The sequence below is a fragment of the Miniopterus schreibersii genome (assembly GCF_964146895.1).
Source record: "Miniopterus schreibersii genome assembly, chromosome: 12".
Classification (NCBI taxonomy): Eukaryota; Metazoa; Chordata; class Mammalia; order Chiroptera; family Miniopteridae; genus Miniopterus; species Miniopterus schreibersii.
Genome location: NC_138112.1, coordinates 21412959 through 21435926, shown reverse-complemented (window position 1 = coordinate 21435926; position 22968 = coordinate 21412959). Strand labels below are relative to the sequence as shown.

General features: G+C 44.5%; 2 protein-coding genes across 2 annotated transcripts in view; both read left to right on the top strand.

Moving 5' to 3' along the window:
* The first annotated feature begins 494 nt into the window (after positions 1 to 494).
* Positions 495 to 7787, top strand: FUT4 (fucosyltransferase 4). Its single transcript, XM_081153125.1, has 2 exons — positions 495 to 4048; positions 4473 to 7787. The coding sequence occupies exon 1, from the start codon at positions 1884 to 1886 to the stop codon at positions 3396 to 3398; it is 1515 nt and encodes a 504-aa protein (XP_081009251.1). The 5' UTR covers positions 495 to 1883; the 3' UTR covers positions 3399 to 4048; positions 4473 to 7787.
* A 9505-nt stretch (positions 7788 to 17292) lies between these two features.
* Positions 17293 to 22968, top strand: part of PIWIL4 (piwi like RNA-mediated gene silencing 4) — a gene marked incomplete at both ends in the record, with an annotated part of 41378 nt that continues 35702 nt past the window's right edge. The window contains 4 exons of the mRNA XM_081153124.1: positions 17293 to 17379; positions 18819 to 18897; positions 19903 to 20034; positions 21626 to 21840. Coding sequence (XP_081009250.1) covers positions 17293 to 17379; positions 18819 to 18897; positions 19903 to 20034; positions 21626 to 21840 — 513 coding nt within the window. The remainder of the gene's footprint in view (positions 17380 to 18818; positions 18898 to 19902; positions 20035 to 21625; positions 21841 to 22968) is intronic.

The following is a 22968-nucleotide window of genomic DNA, read 5'->3' as shown; positions in this document are numbered from 1 at the left end:
TTCAATAACAATTTGCTTAAATAGCTTGAAAATTATTCTATGAAATTAAAAAAAAAAAAATAGGAACATTATAAAAGGCGTTAGTGTGTCGGAGAAAGCGTTAGTAGGTTGATGGGTATAGCCAGAACACCTCACGCTGTCCATCCAGTTCCCAAACTGTTACTGCAGGCCAGCAGGCAGTGCTACCTGAAACCATTTTTATAAAAGTGTTTATAATCTGGACTTGATTTTTTTAATTTTAGATTTTACATTGATTTTTAGAAAGAGAGGAAGGGAGAGGGAGAAACACTGATGTAAGAGTGAAACATCAATTGGTTGCCTTCTGCACGCCCACCGTCCCACTGGGGATTGAACCCACAACCCAAGCATGTGGCCCGACCAAGATTCAAACCAGCAACTCTTGAGTGCACAGGATGACACCCAACCAACTGAGCCACAGCAGCCAGGGCTTGACTTGACTTTTAATGAAAAAGTTCCTCACCAAAAAATCCAATGGCAAACCCAAGTTTATTTTCTGTATGTATAACATCAAAAACATCTGACAGGTTGGCCCCATTCCCAGAAAGTCTATTTCTCCCCTAACATTCTGTAACTTACATGCCACTGGGCTGGGGTGCTGTGGAGGGACAGCTGGGATCTACTAAAAGTTTTCTCAAAACTGCCTCCTCTCCTTAAGTCAGCGGCCCATCCACAGCCTAGTTAGAATTTTCCTGAATAAACTTTTAATAACACAAACAAAGGCCAAACCCAGAAATTCAAATTCAACCCACAGGGGGAAAAAATTCCAAAAGCGACTATAAAAAGTGCATTCCTCCAGTGTTGCCTCCTCAGGCCAGTGTGACACTTACCCTTCCTATCCTAAACTTGTCCTAAACTTGGGAGCTCTATTTCTTAGTCATCGGGTTTATGGCCCACAGCGTTTTGCATAATCTCACGTGCAGAAACTGTTTTCCTTTTTATTTTTTCGGTTAATCCTCACCTGAGGGTATTATTTGGGGGGGAGAACCATGGATCTGAGAGAGACCCAGCAATTGGTTGCGTCCGCGGGCCCCCGCGGGGATGGACCTGCTCCCAGGCGCGCGCCCTGGGTGCAGAATGGAGCCCGCGACCCTTCGGGGTGCAGGAGGGAGCTCTCACCGCCGGGCAGGGCCAGAACTGGTTTCTTTAGTGCTTAGTAAAATGAATGGTAATGTTCACTTATTCACCTCCCTCAGTCGGCAGGACGCTCCCAGAGGACACAGGCCTCAAGGGTCTTTATCTTCGGCTTAAAGAGCCCCCCTCGCCCTAGTCAGAAGTGTTCCGCGGGGGAGCCAAGGAAAGAACGTGCTTCTAGGGTTCAGAAAACGTTTGGTCTCCTCTGTCCTGCGCTGGGGCAATAGGCAAAGGGGGCGCTCTTATAACAATAGGGCTTAACCTTAAAACTTGGTTTCACCAAATGCAAAACCTCTGCGGTCCGCGCGGCGGGAAGCTGACAGCGCAACCGGTCGGTCCCGGTGGGTCACAGGGTCAAGGTCACCGACGAGCTCGGGATCCTCTCTCCGGCAGGCGTCGCTGGCCGCCGCGGGCCCCGAGGAAGGAAGTGGGCCGTGATCTTCCGTTCAGCCCGAAAGCTCCGCGCCCCGGCTCGCCTTCCCTCGGGGCCGGCGCCCGCTCTCGCGCCGCAGAGGCTTTCGGAGGGTCCCGCGTCCCCTGCGAGCACCGAGGCGTGAGCCGCGTCCTCACTCGAAGGCGCGGGTTCGGGCCCCAGCGATCGAGCCCTGGGGCGGATCTGGGGGGCAGCTCCGGGCGGGCCCGGGAGCGGAAAGGCCGGGGACCCCCGCTGAGACGGGACGCTGGAGTCTCGGGTGACGAGCCCGTGGGGCGCAGCGGGGAGTCCGGGAGCAATGGAGGGGGAGGGGAATGGGCGGAGGTGCAGCAGGAAACGCCCAGGGCCCGGCCAGGCCGGTCGGGCCGGGGGCGCCTCGGAGGGGAGGGACGGGGCGGCGCCTGGCTGGGCTGCGGGGCTCGCTCACCTCGCCCCGGCGGCGCGCCCCGCGGGGAGCTGCGGGGAGGGGAGCCGGGTCCGCGGGCTTTGGGATTCTGGGACCGCCCTCTCCGGGTCGAGGGTTGGTGGCGAGCGGCAACGACGGCTGGAACCGCAGCGGCAGCATGAGAGCGGGCACCGCCGCTCCCCGCCTGCGGACGCGCGGCCGGCGGCGGCTCTGCCTGCGCGCGCCATGGGGGCGCCGTGGGGCCGGGCGCGCGGGCGGCGCGGGGCGCGGGGTCTGCCGCGGGCCGCCTCGGCGCTGGCGGCCTTCGGCCTGGTGTGCACGGCGCTGGCCGCCTACGCCTGCTGGGGGCAGCTGCCGCCGCTGCCCTGGGCCTCCTACGCCCCGCCGCGGCCGGTGGGCGTGCTGCTGTGGTGGGAACCCTTCTCCGGGGGCAACAGCGCCACGAGGCCGCCCCCCGACTGCTGGCTGCGCTTCCACATCAGCGGCTGCCGCCTGCTCACCGACCGTGCCGCCTACGGGGAAGCCCAGGTGGTGCTTTTCCATCACCGAGACCTGGTGAAGGGGCCCCTGGACTGGCCCCCGCCCTGGGGCGCCCGGGCGCGCCCGGCGGAGGAGCTGGAGCTGCGCGCCCTGCAGGCCCAGCGGGAAGCCCCGGGCGCCTCGCGCCACAGGCCCCCGGGCCAGCGCTGGGTGTGGATGAACTTCGAGTCGCCCTCTCACTCTCCGGGGCTGCGCGGCCTGGCAGGTAACCTCTTCAACTGGACGCTCTCCTACCGGGCCGACTCCGACGTCTTCGTGCCTTATGGTTACCTCTACCCCAGGACGCACCCCAGCGACCAGCCGCCGGGCCTGGGTGCCCCGCTGTCTCGGAAACGGGGGCTGGTGGCCTGGGTGGTCAGCAACTGGGACGAGCGCCAGGCCCGGGTCCGCTACTACCACCAGCTGAGCCAGCACGTGCCCGTGGACGTGTTCGGCAGGGGCGGGAGCCGGCGGCCGGTGCCCGCCGTCGGGCTTCTGCACACGGTGGCCCGCTACAAGTTCTACCTGGCCTTTGAGAACTCGCAGCACCTGGACTACATCACCGAGAAGCTCTGGCGCAACTCGTTGTTGGCCGGGACCGTGCCGGTGGTGCTGGGCCCCAACCGTGCCAATTACGAGCGCTTCGTGCCCCGCGGTGCCTTCATCCACGTGGACGACTTCCCCAGTGCCTCCTCCCTGGCCGCCTACCTGCTCTTCCTCGACAGACATCCCGCCGTCTACCGCCGGTACTTCAGCTGGCGCCGGAGCTATGCTGTGCACGTCACCTCCTTCTGGGACGAGCCTTGGTGCCGGGCCTGCCAGGCGGTGCAGAGGGCAGGGGACCGGCCCCAAAGCATACGCAACTTGGCTCGCTGGTTTGAGCGCTGAAGCCACCCTCGCCCGGGTATGACCCAGGGAGGCCAAGCCATCAGCCTTTCGATGCTGTGCTGGGCATCTCCTTGAATGCAGACTCATGCGACTAAGGTTTTACTTGCGGGGAGAAGGCGATCTGCCAGTGTTCTTCCGCACAAAGGCTGGGTGGGTAGGATCCTGGTTTGGTTCTTTATGGGTTTTGCAAGTAGGAGTTGGGCTTTCTTGCCTGTTGATGGGCATCGGTGTTCCGGAGTGAAGGGGGGCCCTTCCTCACCTTGCAACTAATCAGTGCAGAGGTGAAGAAACAGCTTAACTACAAGAAGCCATTGAGGCAGTTGCTGGGAATTTCTTCATCTGCCACAGGTCATATTTGTGGCCAGCCGTGAGTCCAAATGTCCTATACACACGGCTTTCCATTTCACATTTCCCTGGACCAATGTGCAGCAAACCCCTGGTTTTAGAAAGATCCTTGTTGCCGGGTAGTGGAAGGACTGTGGCCACAAGGAGGTCTTTCTCTTTGTTGGTTGAATTCCTCAAAACCTCAGCTCCTAAGAAAGGTGTGGAGGGTCGTCCAAGAATCTGTTGACTGTTTCTGAACAAGTACTGTTTGTTCCCTGCCCATGAATGGAAACAAGATGCTGGATTGTCCTTGGAGAAGAGTTAAGGTGAATATAGAAGTGTACCTCTCTTTTCACAGATGTATTCCTGAGGAGCTGCTTTTCTTTTATTTTTTTTAATCCTCACATGAGAATATGTTTTTAAATTCATTTTAGAGAGAGGAAGAGAAATATCCACTGGTTGCCTCACGTAGGGGCCCGACCAGGGACCAAACCCGCAACCCAGGTGTGTGCCCTGACCGGGAAACGAACCTGCAACCTTTTGGTGTACAGACGACTCTACGACAAACTGAATCACCGGCCAGGGCCCAGAAAACCCGAGTTTCAATCACATCCCAAATTCACTGCCCTAGGAGGAGTTTGGTATTTAATAAAACCTTATGGAGAATCCCTTTACAATGTGAATGATCATCCCCTAACTAATTTCTTCTATGTCTTTGTTTTTCTATAACCTGCGTGTTTTTTTTAAAAGCATATTAAAATTACAGATGTGAAAATAAAGCGGAAGCCACTTTCTTCTCACTGCTTCCCAGAAAACCAGACTGTTTACAGACAGAAGGGAAGGAAGCCACAGTGCGACTTTCCGCAGTTCCTTATTTTGCGTCTTTATGGAAACTGAAATTTAAACTGGAATATCATTCCTCCAGGGGTGTTGGCATTACCTGTCTGCAGAACAATGGAAGAGACTGTACTGCATATGGAATCACGCAAAAGGAAAAATGTTTCATGGTGTCTGTTAATGGCAGTGTTTGTTTCTATCTGTCAGTTTTTTGTTAAATGTTTAGTTGCTAGGGAATGGAACTAAATCGGTGTCTGTGATGAACTTTGTCTTTTGTTAAAGGCTAAATCTGCAGTTCTCCTTGGGCCAGCAGGTTTCCCTCCTAGTCTGCATAGTGGTACATATATCCTCGTGTTTCTAATGCCCTTGAGACTGTGCCATGGGACCAACTTTGAAAATATATGCATTGACTTTAAAAGTTGTCTGAGCAGCATATTTAGGAGGTGTTACATTTGCCTACTCTGTGCCAAACCCTGGGCTTGGGGTGCCGTAGGAAAGACAAAACCATGGAAGGCAAGGTCCTTTTCTTTAAGGCTTACAATCTGCCACTGCCAATGAGTAATCAGTGAACTTTGATAAATCAACTGGCAGAACCTATTTGTTTAAAGCAACATTCTTAGTGACACAGGCCGTAAATGAATAATTAAAAAGCCAGTTGATTTACAGCCTGAAATAGTGGTTTACATTTCTCCTTGATTTATTATAATAAGGACCCTCAGTGACTAATTATTGTCTGTAAGGTCCAAGATTAGTTAGGTTTCCACAGGGTTCTGTTGTAAATAGTAAGTTTGCATCTGACTACTACAGTTAGCTGAATCATAAAGTTTTATCTCTGCATTTGTTGTAGACTCACTTAAAAAGCTCACTAAAATCTAAAAAGCGCTTCAATTCTCTTTATCCTTAAAAGGAGAAATTAAAATCCATGGGTAAAATTTCCATATTAAAATATAGCATAGGCAAATTATAGTTACAAAGTATCAGCCATCCAATAAAGAAAAAGGAAAAATCTATTCTTAAAATGAGTATTTATGAGGTATTGGCCAATGATCTTGGTGTTACTGGGAATCTACTGGGGCAGTGGGAGAGAGTTTGGGTGTTGGGGCTAATCTGGTTTAGATTTGAATTCCTGCAGTGTGACCTTGGGCAAATTAGTAATAACTCTGAGCCTAGGCACCCTTATCTGTAAAATGGGAGAGGAAAATACTTCACAGCTCATGGTGAGCATTTCAGGAAATAAATAGGTAAGGGTGGTCACTCAATTGGTAAGAAAGATTTTTTCCCCTTCTTTCCCTGCAGTGGTTTTAGGGGACCTCCTATCTTGTATCCCAAATGAATCCCTAAAGCTAAGCCTATTGTTTCAAAAATCCTCATTGTCATTTAGATTGAACTTGAATTTGCAGACTGTAGAAGCACCTATGCTTTGTTTGAAAAAAAATTTGTTTTGGTTTGGTTAAGTTACTTAGTTAAATAAGTAACTATTATTTTACTAACCCTCTTAGTATTGTCTGTAAAACTAACCACATATTTATTGAATACTTAGCATAAGGAAGGTATAATTGCATTTTTATTTATTTGAAAATTGGGGGTATGGAACAAACTTTTTTAAGGCTAATCTCATCAAAGAGTAGGAGAAATGTGGCAATTGTTCATTGTATGTTATTTCATTTTTCATATTCTAAATTGAGGATGTTAAAATTTCACAAGCATTAATATAAAATGCATATAAATGCATCATATAGATTTCAGAATGTCTTTCCTATGATTGTCATGTCCTTCCTTCAACCTATAAACTTTTCTTTACAACTTATTACAAATTTAATATTTTTAGCACTTGATGACTCTAATTACGAGTGCACCTGGAATGCTGTTTGCGTCAGGAAGACAGTCTTGACCTGCTTTCAGTATTCGCAGGTCCTTCCCAGTTTCCAAGCCCTCCCCTGGCAGTACGTTAGAGGAGATGGGGTGGCTTCATGGAAAGAGCTTGCAGTTTGGAGTCAGAACCTCGGTATGCAGTTCTTCCACTTTCTGCCCCTGTGGCTCTGATTAGGCAGGGCCTAATTAAACTCTGAGTTTTAGCTTCTGCCTTTATAATGCATGAATGCCCCTAAGAAACAAAGATTAAATGTGATGATGCACTCCAGGGTGCTTTGTACATTGTAAGGAGCTATACAGTTACAGGATGCTCCACATTTTCAAGGCTCTAGAGGAGGGGTTGGCATACTTTTTCTGTAAAGGGCCAGAGAGTGAATATTTCAGGCTTTGCAGGCCATGCAGTTTTTGAAGTCACTGCTCACCTTGCCGTTGTAGTGCCCAAGCAGCCACTGGCAATACATAAACAAATGGGGGGGGGGGCTGGATTTGGCCACAGTCATAGTTTGTCAACTCTCTTCTAGACTTTTAGAGATAGAAGGGATTTGAGAGCCTACCTGATGGGGGTTTCTTAGAAAGGATTAAAGAATTGTAGCTTAAACATTTTTAGAGGCAGGTATTCCCGGGTTCCTGGACCAGCTCTGCAAGGTTTCCTAATTGTCTTATATTGGGCAAATTAAGCTTTCTGTGTTTTGATATTCTCCTGTCTAATTGAACATAATCACATACAATTTATAGAGGTATTAGGAGACTTAGATAAGGCACTTAAAGTACTCAGGACAGTGTCTGTCGTGTAGGAAGCACCTGGAAGATGTTAACGATGTTATCACCAGGCCATTTTACAGAAGGAGCCGAGGTCCAGACCCATTATAGCACTTGCCTAAGGTTATAGTCGTAGTGGCAGAATCAGCAGGGCTTCTGCAAGTCACAACTGCTTTGAGCCTCTGTCACTCAAACTACAAACTGAGGGCGTTATACAAGATCTTCTCTTGGGACCTCTAGTTCCACTTGCCATCTTTCTACTAACTGGCACACCAGGGCTTTAAGAACTAATTCGCCTTCCAAAGTGCCTTCCTTACAGTCTGGAAGTGACTTACTACACAGCAGTCAACCGGCAGGAAACCAGGCACCAGAGAGGGAGACTCTGATTTTAGGGTCACATGCCTTAGATATCAGGGGAGGGAGCCAAGTCCTCGGTAATTAGTATGGTGAATAAATTGCATTGAATACATTTCAGGTCATTCTTGGATGTGTCTCAGGGACTTTTATGCTATACGTTTCTTATAACCAGTCAATAATTTATGTGTACATGTTCAGGTTATTTTGACAAAATAATTAAAGTAATGAGATGGAAAATGACTCCTTGTTTATCATGTGTATTCCCAGGCACTAATGTGTATAACCAGGGCCCATGGGATTTTCTTGGTCAAAGGGTTTTTGTAAGTTCATTGGTTCTAGGTTGTTAACTGAAATGTGATGACTTTGCCTCCCTGAGTTGCACCAGGTCCTGTCTGGGTGATCCTCTTGTTTCTCTTGCTGGTCACTCTTCTCCAAGGGCAATACGGAGTAGACTCCTTCTCTCATTCCAATTTATTTCCTAGGTGCTCTAATACCCTCTCCACTGTCTCTAGCTCCTGTTCCCTGAATTTAAAAATGCAGAGGTGGAGTAAAGTCTGGGAACTTGAGAGGTGGCAGAAGCATCTTTCTTAACAGCTGGTGCTCAAATTATTGAAAGAAAAATACGAAATTGGAAAAAATACGATTATTTTCTCCGCTTTCCCTCCTCCAGCACGCCCCCCTCCCTCCCACACACACACACTGACATGCTCATGTCACTACAGGTTCTGAAGAACGACAGTCAGCTGAGGGTAGGAGAGGAGTGACAAATAAGAGGACTTGGTGGAGTGAGTAAGGAAACAAAAGTGCACTGTGAAGCAGAACAGGTGGTGCTTATGGACAGGGAGGGAAGGAAAAAGGAAAGACTCCAGGCAAATGAGTCAGGTGTTTGAAGAGAAAAGGAGATTAGGAAAGGAGAGGGGAGATAAGATAAGGGTTCAATGACAAAGAAGGTGGGGTAAAGGAGGAAGCATATGCCTCAGAGAAGGAGGGAGTGGGGTAAAAGCCACCATGCAATGCCACTTCTAAAAAGAGACCTGCCTTCCAAGTTGAAAGGTAGCATCCGGTGGCAGATGGAGAGTGAAATCTGAGCTCACCGACGGGGAAAATCAGGAACTTAACAAGGAATAAACTAACATTTCAGCAGAAATAGAAAACTGTCTCTTGGTTCATTACAACTGCTTCTTGAACTCCTACGAATGCCTCCTTTTCATCTTGGAAAAAAAATCACATTCATTGCAGTTTTGAGAAAATTCCTGGTCGGCATACTGCAACTGGACTCAACATCCACTCTTAGAGAAATTCACCTTTTTATATAGCCACAATCACCAGTTGACTCCTTGAAGAGGTCGAAGACCACAGTACATTTGATATACTTTGTAGTTTCGTGTGGAACCCTATTATAAAACTCTCAAGTGAAGTTGTAAAGAACTGGATTTTTGACATCTTTGAATTTTTTTAAATTACTGAATCTTACCTAAATATACTAAAAAATAGTGCCCTATTTGAACATGAGTGCTAAAAATCTTAATCCGAAATTTTTTTTAAAGGGGGAGAAATGGACTATTGAACAATACAAATATCGCTTCAGTGCCTTCCATGTCCCGGACTGGGGATGTGCTAGGACTTGGGGATGTAAATAATACTAAGGCAAGGACTCTGCACTGAAAAAGCATATGTTCTAGTGGGAGAAACAGACATGGTCGCAGATAATCCGAACACATAAGTGTTGTGGTAATAAAGGTATGTCACAGATGTATTAGATCCTGTGCAGAGTCACAGAATTTAAGGGGACGACAGCAAACTCTTAGTAGGAGCCACAGAGGGGCCAGAGGGATTACACGTCAGGACTGAAATCCCTTCATCACAAACTAACACTTCCTAATGTTCTTTCCGAAAAATACAAGTGTGACAGCCTCTGGTCTCAACATTTATCTACCCGATTATTTTCACTAATACTACAGTTAAAAATAAACATCATTATTAGCATCACCTTCAAAATGTCTAATCTCAAGAGGGGTTTTCCTCTCCTAGCAACGAGGAGCACCTGCTATTCTATGATTTTCTTGTTCTCATGTTAGGTAAACATTTTAGAAATCCCTGTTCCACTACCTGAAACTTAATCTGAAATATAAGTAAGCACAACCCTCTTAATGATCAAGCAGAGATACTGTGAGATAAAAATGAGTCTGATCTAATGATTTATCAAACCTCCTTCTTTGGGAAGGGTTTCTTTGCAGGGTGCTTTCCATATTTTTTCTTTTTACCATTTACATTAAAGATACAGTGATAGACAGCCTCTAAGATGATCCAGATGCTTTTCATACACTTATTTTATAGCTTTTATATATCTGTCCATCATTCATCTATCCACATCCATCCAAGAATCCAGTCAGTCATTTACTTAATACATATTCACACATAATAGGTATTATGCTAGATTCTGGGGACACAGAAGTGAAAAATGTGGTCTCTGCCCTCAAAAAGATCACAGTCTAGAAGCAGACAGACAAAAGAAACAACAATTTTCAGAGGGCTTGATTAGCATCATGGCAGAGGAATGTCTGGAGTGTAAAGGGAGCATGACTGAGGGGTGTCTAATTCAACTAGGGTGTCAGGCGTGAGTGGAGATTAGGGACAGTGTCCCCAATCTAGAGATGTTTGAGTGAATCTTGAGTCAATATGAAAAGAAGTTACAAGTACATTTAAGAGGTGAGTACAAGAGATATGTATATGGGAAGAATTAGCCTGGGCAAAAGCCCACACATGTGAGAGAATATGATAGGTTAGAGGAACTGGACTAGAAGGCAAGGGTGTGCTGGGGACAGGAATGGGAGGTGAAGGGGGTAAGAGGTGATTCTGGGGAGGAGAGCAGGGTCCGATCAGGAAGAGTTTTGAAAATGAAGCTAGGAATTTTGGAATTTTTTTCCTAACAGTGAGGGGAACCATTGAAGGAGTCAGTTTGATTTGCCAAGAATAAGTCCCAAAGAGGAGACATGGCCTTTGCCAGTGCTGCTTCTTTCTATAGGGTTTTGAGTAGATAGAAATCTCAGGTGTTCAGTTCATCACGTTCCATTTTCACGCCTAAAGCCTAATGGAATTGTTAGTTCAGTCCGTTCCCTTCAGTGACTCTGGTTGTGCAGCGTGGTGCTGTTTCAGGATCTAGGAAGCAGGTCTGGTGGTCAAGTTCCATCATCTTCCAAATTTTCCTCGTGCTTCTTGGGGCACAGCTGCCACCACCCATTCTCTTGACAACCACTGATCTCTTCTATTGCTGCACATTGCTTTTTCTAAAATGTCATAAATGAAACTGAGTAATAGGTAACCTTTTAATCTGGCTTCTCAACAATGCATCTGAGGGTCTTCAGTATTATTGCATGTATCAGTTCCTTCTTTTTTACCGATGAAGAGTATTCCATGAAATCTTTATATTCTGTATACAAGTCCTTTATCATACACACACACACACACACACACACACACACAAGCACACTAGTTTTTGTATTTTAGAGCAGTTTCAGATTCACAGCAACACTGACAAAGAGGAAAGTACAGAGATTTCCCATATAAACCCTGCCCTCATGCATGCATAGCCTACTGCATTATCAACATCCCTGAGCAACGTGGTATATTTGCTATATTGACACATCATAATCACCCAAAGTCTATATGGTTTACATTATGGCCCAATCCATGTGTTGTACTTTTTATGGGTTTGGACAAATGTATAATGACATGTTTTCACAATTATAGCTTCCTACAGAGTAGTTTCACTGCCCTAAATAGCCTCTGTGTTCCATGTATTCACTCCTCCCAGCCCCCAACCTCTGGCAACCACAGATCTTTTTACTCTACCCATAGTTTTGCCTTTTCCAGAATGTCTTATAGTTGGAATCCTATAGTCTGATGTCTTTTCAGATTGACTTCTTTCACTTAGTAATATACATTTAAGGTTCCTCCATGTCTTTTCATGGCTTGATGACTCATTTCTTCTTAGCACTGAATAATACTCCATTGTCTGAATTTACCACAGTTTATTTATCTGTCTACCTGCTGAAGGACACTGTGGTTGCTTCCAAGTTTTGGCAATTGTGAACAAAGCAGCCATGAACATCCACGTGCAGGTTTATGTGTGGGAAGTTTTTAACTCCTTTGGGCAAACAGCAATGAATGGCATTACTGGATCCATATGGTAAGAATTTGGTTATTTAAGTTTATACCTTGAGCTGTGCCACTTAACCATATTCTCTGAGGTTTTTTTGTTTGTTTGTTTGTTTGGTTGGCTTTTTTTTTGGTTTGTTTAATATATCTTTATTGATTTCAGAGAAAGGAAGGGAGAGGGAGAGAGAGAGAGAAACATCAATGATGACAGTGTCATTGATCGGCTGCCTCCTGCACGCCCCTACCGGGGATCGAGCCCACAACCCGGGCATGTGCCCTGACCGGGAATCGAACTGCGATCTCCTGGATCCTAGGTCGATGCTCAAGCACTAAGCCACGCCCAGCCGGGCTCTCTCAGGTTTTTATGTCCTAAGAAATAAGGAGAAATTGTTATTGTTGACTTAGATGCTGCTGCCACATTCCTCTTCTATGCCGTTCTTTAAATGCCTGACAAGACTTTCCTTTTTACGTGATGTACTGGAAAGGAAATGGCTTAAGGTATCCTCACCAGGAGAGTAAAATGGCCAATAGGCCAGCTCTGCGTAGAGCTGCCCTTGGTTTTAAATTAATACTGCCGATTTGTGCCAAGACACTTAGCCCAGAGTAGACTACCCCATACAAATAAACAGGCAAGTCCTGTTATTCTTTTATTGAGAAGGATTGATGTGAGATTAGGATGATTAATTCATAGTAGCACAGGCAGTTTTGTTCTCTAATTATCAATCTGTAATGTAAATCAGCAAGACTAACTACAAAGTTCCTCTTTATTTCCACTTAGCAATTTATCTACTTGTATTTTCAGGGCATAAACACTTTGTCTGCAGTATTTTCTGAGTTACACTTTTAAATGAGCATCTATTTATCATGTTCCATGCATAATTGAACAAAAAATCCTAATTCAGATGCCATTTAAAAAGTGTCCAATTAAAAAATTATTTTCTCCTTTCTTTTTATGCTTTTCTGTATTATATTTATTCTTTCCACTAGTCTGAACAGATAAACTCCTCTTGAAGCCAAAAGAATGCCTTTGCTCATTACCTCTGCCTCATTCTATTTGAAAACACTTCATTTGCCAGCAGTGCTCTGCAATGACTAATACAATTCTAAACTTTTTTTTCATCGTTTTATAATAAAATAATCAAAAGTATTCTATAGCACTCTCAGAAATTAGTCATACTCTACTCTGTTCCTTCTTGAAAGATTTATCAAGGCCCTTTATTGCCTAGTAATTCTATACGCATGTAGCATTTACCATAAATCACAATTATTTAGACATCAACTTTAGCAACCTGCTATTCTGCTTCAAATTCCATTTGCATTCCCTTGGGATTATGGTCATAATATCTTGCTTTATTTATTAAGTATATTAGTCTAGAGCCTAGACTCTAAGCAGTGAGCAAGTTGCACTTAGTAAGCAAGATTCAAGTTGAGTTCTGTGTATTATAAAGCATCAGAATAAGAACTTTGTATTCTGCTCTCATAATTGCCAAATTGCTGAGTCATTTGGAAAAGATGAATAAAGAGTTGGAATGAAATTTCTTTGTGGAAAAGCATAAAAATGATAGGACAATATAAAGCAGAGAGAAAAAAGGAAGGGGAATTTTCTCATGGTCTTCAAGCATCTTCGATCATCCAACAAATACTTTGCCAAGTGCTGGGCCCTGATTAGTTGCTGGGGATAAAGTGGCCAACAAAGTTCAAGTCCTCGTGGTGGAACCATATAGAAGGAACAGAAAATAAACAAGTAACCAAATGAATGAAATAATTTTCTCTAACACATGAGGCTCATTGTTCAGAATGATACCCAACATCTTTTATCTTTGCTAGGGCTCAAATAAGAGAAAATGGGTTTTGAACTATAGAGTAGGAAAGACGTTCCTTTAAGGGAGATAGGTAGCACAGGGTAAAGGTAAACTTTACTGAACCTGCTATCTAAACTAGCTACTTTCCCACCTACATTATCTCAATTTCCAATCACAACACTCTTTGTGAGATAAGTTTTATAATCCCCATTTTATAGGTAATGGAAGAGGCTGTGTTATTGCTTAAGGTCACACAGCTCGTCACTGCAAAGCTAGGATTGATTCTTTTGGAATCCAAGGCTGTTGCTTTCATTGTGCACCATCTGAGTTCAGGTGGATGCAATATTGCTATTCTAAATCTTTCAACTTTGTATAGGATTTTTTAGATAGTTTCTTTCCCTAAAATAAGGGAAAAGGCCTATTTGGGTGGCTTTCAAGCCTTCTTTCAGTAGCAAAATCTAATTTTCAAAGAAAATTGTATGTAGAACTGCAATACATGAAACAGATTAGAGCAGAGCAGCCCTGTTGGAGCTGGGCTGTGCGTATTGTCAGAGCCTCACTCACACTGTCAACTCTGAACTCACTCAGTTCATCGTGTCCCAGGAAATTTCTCTTTACCTAGTGAATTATCACTGTAGTATTAGTCTAAATTAGAGTAAGTTTCTTGGAATCTTACTAAATTTGAATTTTATCATCGTAAAAAAAAAAATATCTCAGCTCTCGTAACTCTATTTGGGAAGACCTGGCTTTGACCATCAAGCCTGACAATAGTGCATATTGAGAGTAGAGCTATTTGAGGCATGAGTTCAGTAAGAGAGTTAGTGGGAGCTGAGTCCAATGGATACTTAAGAAGCTTACATTCTTACTTCTTCATATTGAAGTCAGTGTGTTACAGGCTCCTGGTAATGCTCTTTTACATTATGGAGTTGTTAATGAACTATATCCCTCCATTTCAACCTCCAGACTGAGAAAAGTAAAGGCTTTAATTGAGTCTTTACTGGAGTCATAAATGTGGAGCCCTTCCTTGGAGTAACAAAGTGAGTAGACAATACTGAGGGGATATAACTTCATGTCTTATTCTGGTAAGCTCCAAGGTAGAGCTGGAATCCAAAGGCAACTCCAGAGACCTACTAACTTACAGGGAAGGGGGAGGAGCCTTGCTAATGAAGGAAATATTTCCTCTCCCAATATGAGTTTAAGCAGTACTGCCCTCCACCCGTACTATACCTGTTCCTAGGAGAGGTGCATGTATTATTCTATGAGGTTCCATAAATAAATAAGTGGACATACCTGCAACTAACAAAGAGGGGGCTACTGCAAAGGAAATATGACCTAGAGACCCACATCTACCCTTGGCTACTGATCTTGGGCCTGGCCTCCATCCTCACGTACGTTTCGCACATGTCCTTGGGGATTGGAAGTCAGAGACCATCCCTGACCTCCCCGCTGTATCCTCTGATTATGCTTCTATATCACATCAAAGTAGGCACAATGCCTAAGGCCCACAATACTTTTAGGGGTGCTTGAAAATGTTTTGATTTCTTTTAAAATCTGAACAGAAAAAATTTTTTTAGGGAAAAGAAAGTAATCTAATATATAATATTAATATATTCATTTAAAAAATGTTCTTGAGGTTAATTTCTAAAATTTAAGCATAGTTGGTATACAATATTATATTAATTATATTAGTTTTAGGTGTACAATATAATGATTGGACACTTTTATGCTCTATAATATTATCACACCATGAATTCTAGTAATCATGTCACTGTGCAAACATATCATAGTATTACTGACTATATTCCCTTCCACCTTTTTCACCCATCCCCCCATCCCCTCCCCTCTGGTAACCATTCCTTTGGTCTCTGTTTCTATGAATGGACAAAGAACCTGTGGTATAGACACACAATGGAATTTACGAGGCAATAAGAAAGAATGAAACCCTGCCATCTGTGACAACACGGATGGGCCTAGGAGGTATTATGCTAAGTGAAGTGTTGGCCAGAGGAAGGTAAGTGCATGGTTTCTCTTATATGTGGAATCTAAAATATATTCATTTTTATACTATCTGAGTTGTAAGGTAATGTTTTTAATATATATCTTTTTAATTGAAGAAGGTGCCCACCAAAGTAAAAGTACCTAGGGCCAAGGGAAGTGAAATCCACCCTGTGGTCACTGGGGTGGGGCTTCCTGCTGGAGGTGGGTGGATTTTCCCTGGAGAGAGAGCTTGTGTGAGGAAAGTGCAAACCTGAAGGCTAGAGGGCTAGGGAGGGTCTAGAAAATAGAGGATTTCTCCATTTGGGCAACCCGCCTTGCTCAGCAGTTGAGCATCGGTTAACTATTGACCTACAATCCAGGAGATTTTGGTTGGATTCCCCATCATGGCACATGCCTAGGTTGTGGGCTCCTTCCCCAGGAGGGGGCCTGCAGGGATCAATGACTCTCTCATCATTGATGTTTCTCTCTCTCCCACTCTCCCTTCCTCTCTCTGAAATCCATAAAGACATATATTTTTTTAAATTAGTATATTTGACTTAGTCAAAATTAAAGATTTTAATTAAAGGGCTTCATGGTCAAAATTAGCAAGTGATGGATTGGGGGTAAATATTTGCAATGTTAAAAAAAAAAAAAAAAAGATAATTTTTTTTCCAAATCGTAAAGGAAAACATGAAAAGCCCAATTTTATTTATTTATTTATTTATTTATTTAAAATATTACAAATGTCCCTTTATCGCCCCAATGACCCATTCCACCCTGTCCCATCCCCCTCCCCAGTCCCTCTCCCCACCATTGTCCATGTCCTTGGGTTGTGCATATCTGCATATAAATTCTTTGGTTACTCTCTCCCCCTCCACCCACCGGCCCCCTTCCCTCCCTCTGACATTCCTCAGTCTGATCTATGGAGAAGCCCAATTTTAAAAACAGCCATGTATGTAAAAAACACTTCACAGAACAGGAAACTCCACAGCTATCACATATTGAAAAGGTGCTTACCCACACTAGCCAGCCGAAAATACAAACCGAAAAAACAGAACAATGTGATGCAGCCTTACACACATAAGGTGGGCAAAAACTAGAGAGTTGAATAACGCCAAATTTGGGGGCGGCAGTCTAGGCCTCTACCCACAACAGCCCCCACCCTGCTGCCCCGGTCGCACTAACCGCCCCCCAGCTCCCCGGCGCTGCGCCCCCTCTGTGCGCTCCCCCCAATGCTCAGCCTCCCCACTGTGCGCTCCCCCCAATGCTCAGCCTCCCACTGTGCGCTCCCCCCCAATGCTCAGCCTCCCACTGTGCGCTCCCCCCCAATGCTCAGCCTCCCCACTGTGCGCTCCCCCCCAATGCTCAGCCTCCCACTGTGCGCTCCCCCCCAATGCTCAGCCTCCCACTGTGCGCTCCCCCCCAATGCTCAGCCTCCCACTGTGCGCTCCCGCCCAATGCTCAGCCTCCCACTGTGCGCTCCCCCCCAATGCTCAGCCTCCCACTGTGCGCTCCCGCCCAATGCTCAGCCTCCCACTGTGCGCTCCCGCCCAATGCTCAGCCTCCCCACTGCGCTCTGACCTCTGCACGCTGCTCCACGCCCACTGTGCGCTCCACCCCACGTCCATACCGCGTACAGTGCGTGCTCCCTCCACCCACGCACGGGACTCAGTGCGTTTCAAGCCCAGGAGCTAGAGACGCGCTGCCTGCACCGCTTGTGGTGGCCGCCACGCCGTTTGGGTACCAATGAAAAAATACCCTATTTGAGACTTTGCTGCCTTGGAAGTCACTCTGGGCTCCTTGGGAACATGAGTGGACGTGCTCGCGTTCGGGCCCGAGGCATCACCCGCAGCCCCAGAGCGTCGGAAGTGGGCTGCCCCCAGGCCTCCCCGAAGGTGCGTACGCCCCCCCCCCCCATGCACAGCCTCCCCGCCGGGGCCTTGGTCTCACTGGGCCTCCTTCATGGACTCTGCTGTCCTCTGTCTCTCGCTCACCTTCCCTCCTCTTATCTTCTCTTTCAACTTTGAGCCTCGCCAGGGCTTCTCGTATTTTTTCCTTCGGCATCTTATCTGAGTAAGATATTAATGTAGATATTTTGGCCAATGGAAAGAACTAAGAATTGGAAGTAAGCATGTCGTTCTTTTCTGTTTTCTGAATTTTAATTACTTAATTTGGGTTGAGGTCTCTTGGTAAAAATTGCCGTGCCTTCAGTAGTACCCTACGGGTACTCCAGTAGGATTCCTCTTGTCAATTCATATGTAAAAATAAGTCATCTGGGACACAGGGTGGTTTTGAGTCAGTCACTGTTTCTTGAGCAGCCACTGTGGGTGGGGCTCCTTGCTGGACTTGGGCAACTAGAATGAACTGACCAGCACATCAGCAACTGTTGAGTGATGTTACTATGTACCCTTAATATTTGGAGCAATCTCTTAGACTCTATTCAAAAGAATTCAAGTGAGCAGTCTGGTCGTTACGCCTTCACTCTCGCGAAAAGGTCTTCTCTTGACTTCATACATTTTTTTAGCAGGCCCAGATATGTTTCTTCTTGAACAAAGAGAAGGAGTTACTGTGGAAAAAGAAAATATTTTTAAAAAGAGAAAATAGTACCTTTACCTATTTTATGAACTCGTTTGGAAAAGTTTATTCAGGACAGTCATCTTCTGAGCTAGTGACCCAGATCCTCTGGGCTCAATTTATTGCCTCGCTACAAACATGTCCACGTTGCAGGCCCACGTCTGAGGGCACGAAGCAGGAGTTCGCGCTCATCTGGACCACCTTCCCTCTGAGGAGCTGCCTGACTCCACGGTCTCATCTCTGCCTCTTTCCAGGGTCGAACAGCTGTGTCTGTCTCACAGTTGGTACTAAAATGAAAATGTGGTGAATGGGAAATAATATAGCTTGTCCTTACCCTTTTTTAAAAAAATTATTTATTTTTATCTTTTTATTGATTTCAGAGAGAGGAAGGGAGAGGGGGAGAGAGAGAGAAACATCAGTGGTGAGAGAGGCCTCACTGATCGGCTGCGTCCCGCCCGCCCCTGCTGGGGATGGAGCCCGCAGCCCGGGCACGTGCCCTGACCGGGAATTGAGCCGTGATCTAGATCCTAGGTTGATGCTCAACCACTGAGCCACGCCCGGCTGGGCTCCTTTTTTTTTTTTTTTTTTTAATGAGCAATTTCTTATCATTTCTTAAGTGTTTTACCTATTAGCATTAGCTCGTGGCAATCTAATGACTTAGGACTTGACATGGTTCTTATTTTGTAATAACCTTTTGGTTTATGAATTAACATCTCAAACCTGACCCAAACATTTTTTTTTTTTTTTTTGCCCTTTTTAGCCTATATCTGCTGATCTTAGTGACAATGAAGCCTCGTCTGACAATGGCTTCGTGGAAACAGGCAAGGTTCCGCAGCAACGTAAGTGCAGTGGTGTGTGCCATTCGGTTCCGTCCCGTCCGAGTGGATCAGGCGTGACTGCCATGCCTTACAGCAGCAGGGCCCCTTCTTGAGCACCCCATTTACCACTTCTTGGAGCATCCCCTGTGTTTGTTGTGCTGCTTTGGGACTCCCAGACATAGAGTCTGCCACTGAGGTTGCTGACAGTGCTTGGCAGTTGGGAATCCACAGATACCAGGAAGCTAGTTTTCAGGTTATTTTTGTCCACTGAATAATTTTTAACAAGACATTTAAAAATTCTTTATGACACGTAAATGTCAGTGCCATCAGCTTGCAGGGGTAGTGGGAACCTGCTGCTTCTGCTTCCTACTCCTTCCTTCCCAACCTGTGGTAGACATCACCATTTCATGGTGGCCCTCTTCCCTGAAAATCCAGATTTGGCCTCACGATACCTGTCAACATGCTACTGCAAGTAGCCACTATCACACTGTGTGAGTTAGCACGCTCAAAACACTAGCTGGCTAGGGTTGCTGTGACAGAGTACCACAAACTGGGTGGGGTGAACAATAGAAATGTACTCTCTCATAATTCTGGAGGCTGGAAGTCCAAGACCAAGGTTTCTGCAGGGTTAATTTTTTTTTTGAGGCCTCTCACCTTGGCTTAGATGGCCTCTCACAAGAGCTGAAGGAGGGAGAGCTACCCTCCATAAGTGGGTATGGAGTGGACATAAGGAGATGGAGCTTCCCCTTAGCCAAGAGAAGAATCAGAGCAGACCGAAATATTATGAGGTGGGACTAACTCAGGCTCTGTTATTTCTAACAGGACATGCCATGTGTCCTTCACAGTTTATCATTTTTACGCTGAAGACTCTTGCATAGTCATGATTGCTTTCGGCAATGTGGGCCAGTTTTCCTGAAAACCACAAAGATCTGAGTTTTGGTTGTAGGTGCATTTTTTATATAGGAGCTGTGAATAATATCACTAGAGTAAAATATGAGCTGTTACGGCGTTCTCTTTACATTTTAGGTAAAGATGGCGTATCTTCTGGCAATGCTGAATGTACCCTCGTGAAAAGAGGTGGGAAAATCTTACCGGATGTCATGGATTTGGGGGTCTGCACCAGAGAGAAATTGGCCCATGTGAGAGATTGCAAAACAGGTACCCAGTCTTCATGTTACTTTTTTAATGTAACCAAAAAGTACTGTCACCAAATCTTGCTTAAGGAATTTTAATTTCTGGATCTAAAATAAATGAGTTCATATGTTGACCTGAAAGACATTTATTGAACATCTGCTATATTCAAGACATTATTTAGATACTAGTTGTTTTAACCTTCATTCTCTCTTTTATTAATAGAAAGAGTAACCTTTTCCCTAAAGCGACATTTCACTTGTTGAAAAGATTTTCTCCTTACAACCGCGACAGGAGTTTAAAAAATGTTTTGTCTCTTTCCCAATCCCATTCCTATATGGGAATAATAACATCTGAGCTTCAGGTGAAAAAGAAAGATGTTGCTTATTTCTGGAATTCTTAACCCAGATTCCAGGCTTATCCCAGAAATTGCACCCAGAACTGTGGGCCTATGCGTTTTCGGGGAAGTAGGTCTATTTTCATTGGATTCTCCAAGAGCTTTGTGACTCCCCGCCCCCAAAAAGACTCCCTGATGCAGATCAGTCTTTTTCAAACTTTTTAAAACCATGCAGCAAAATAAGAAATAGATATATTATTATCCAGCAGTGTGCGCACACACACAATTGAAACAAGTTATCATGAACCAGTGCTTTCCCCAACTATGTGCAAGGCACTCGGATCCACTTCTTTTGTGTTCTAGTCTTTTCATGAGACAGGATGGTTTGCAAATATCACGATTAGTTTGCAAATATGATGTAGATGATCTCCAAGGATCTTGTCAGCTCTGACATTCTAGGATGACTTCTTTTTGTTCCATTAATATGAGAAGCTAAATTATGTTATCATTTACTCAGGATCTGGAAGAACAAAAGAAAACCTTTGTTTTATTAAAATAGCACAATAATCCCTTGCTCCTAACAGATTTATACCGCAGGCAGAAGCCGGGAAAATACTGAGGCGCACAGGATACTTTTTCTTTCTCATCACCTTGGGGGCTCATGTTTCTACTTCCTCCATGAGAAAAACAAAATAATGCCTATTTGATACAATTCATCCTCGCCTCAGCCTCTGAGGGCCTTCTCTGGGATTTGCAGAGTGCGCTTCAGCTGAAAAAGAAAGATGAACTCTTTCAGAATTTTCAGAATACCGTTAACTTGGTTATCTGGATTTCCAAGAGGTTGGGGGTTGTATTCGTGGTAAGAACTGGACGGTTGTGTTTTTTTATCATTTGAGAGTGGTGTAATGTCAGAGCAGCATCCTAAAATATTAGTAGACCTGATTTGAATTGCACAGAATCAGAGCTTTGGAAGGAGCCCTAGGGTAGCTGAATTCAGATGCTTCTGTTCTCCCAGGGACAAGAATGTCAGGTCTTGCCCTTATGTTCTTATGAGGCTTGTTTTACACAGAATCCTTTTTTAATTCCCAAATGTATATTTATAGGACTCCATAAATGTTATCAGGCTACAGGTGATTAGAGCTTGTCTTGTGTCTCTGAACAAGAACCCTGGCTCTACAGCAATAACTATGCATATGCAGATCAATTTTTTAAATGATGTGGTTAATATTAACATGGTCTGATTTTTCTGTTATAAAATGTTTTTTATTTGTTTTTCCTCAGGTTCCAGTGGGATCCCTGTGAAACTGGTCACAAATCTCTTTAGCTTAGATTTGCCCCAGGACTGGAAGCTATACCAATATCACGTGACATATATGCCAGATTTGGAATCTAGAAGTGTCAGAATTGCTTTGCTTTATAGTCAGAAGGAACTTTCCAACAAAGCAAAAGCATTTGATGGTGTCATCCTTTTTCTCTCACAAAAGCTAGAAGAAAAGGTACAGTATGGTTACTTTTTTAAAAAATATGTTTTTACTGATTTCAGGGAGAGGAAAGGAGAGGGAGAGAGAGATAGAAACATCAATGATGAGAGAGAGTCATTAATCGGCTGCCTCCTGCACACCCCCTGCTGAGGATCGAGCCCTGATCAGGAGTCGAACCTCGACCTCCTGGATCATAGGTCGATGCTCAACTGCTGAGCCGCACTGGCTGGGCCAATATGATTACATTTATAATACATACACACGCGCATATACTTGTGCTCATCCATATATATTTACAAGGTTAGCTGATTTTCCTGACAGTTGGAATGAGTGTTTCACTCACTCCTTTCTTCTTTCCTATTCCCATGTTTCAGAGCAAAAAGACTTCCTGATGAAGACCTCATCAGTAATTGATTTCTTAATTAGGAAGGGAATGGTCTGGCATTTTAAGAATAAAAGCTGTAGTACAAACACTGCTTTTTCAACTACTTTTTTAAAGTAATTTGTCCTTGAAATAGGCATCCTTTTTAAACTTTTCCCAAATAGACAAGACTTTAAGAAACACCATTTGGCCTGTGGCTTCAGGGTTTTAAATTTACTCTCTTATTTTTATATTTTTATTTTTTGCTCCTGCACAGTTATACTCGTGTATCCTAATAACTTTACATCAGTCTCTGATTCTAAAACTGTCATTTATTTCATGACTTGTCCCATCACATGAAATATGAGTTACCGATACTGATCTTAAAGATCTGCTTAAATTGTGTAACCGTTGCATGATTCATATTCCTTTCTCCATTTTTTAATGTTTTCAACATTTTCAGTCCTAAACAAAGATATTGGTATTGAACTTTTTATAATATGCTTTGTTCTAAAGCAATATTACAATTACTACAAGAAACAAAGAACCAATTTATGTATGAAAACGGAGCATTGGATTAAAATTTTATACTTTTATCCTTGGAAAGCTTAATCCTTTAGTTGAACATTTTGAACAGAATGGTATCAATAGCATACATTTCCAGATTTCATGTAAATCTTTGTGTATTTCCTCAAGGCAAGCATTTCTGAGCACTTTTGGGGCCTCTGTCATTTTATGAGATCCTGAAATTTATGGCAGCTACTTGAGTGTTTATTTCATCT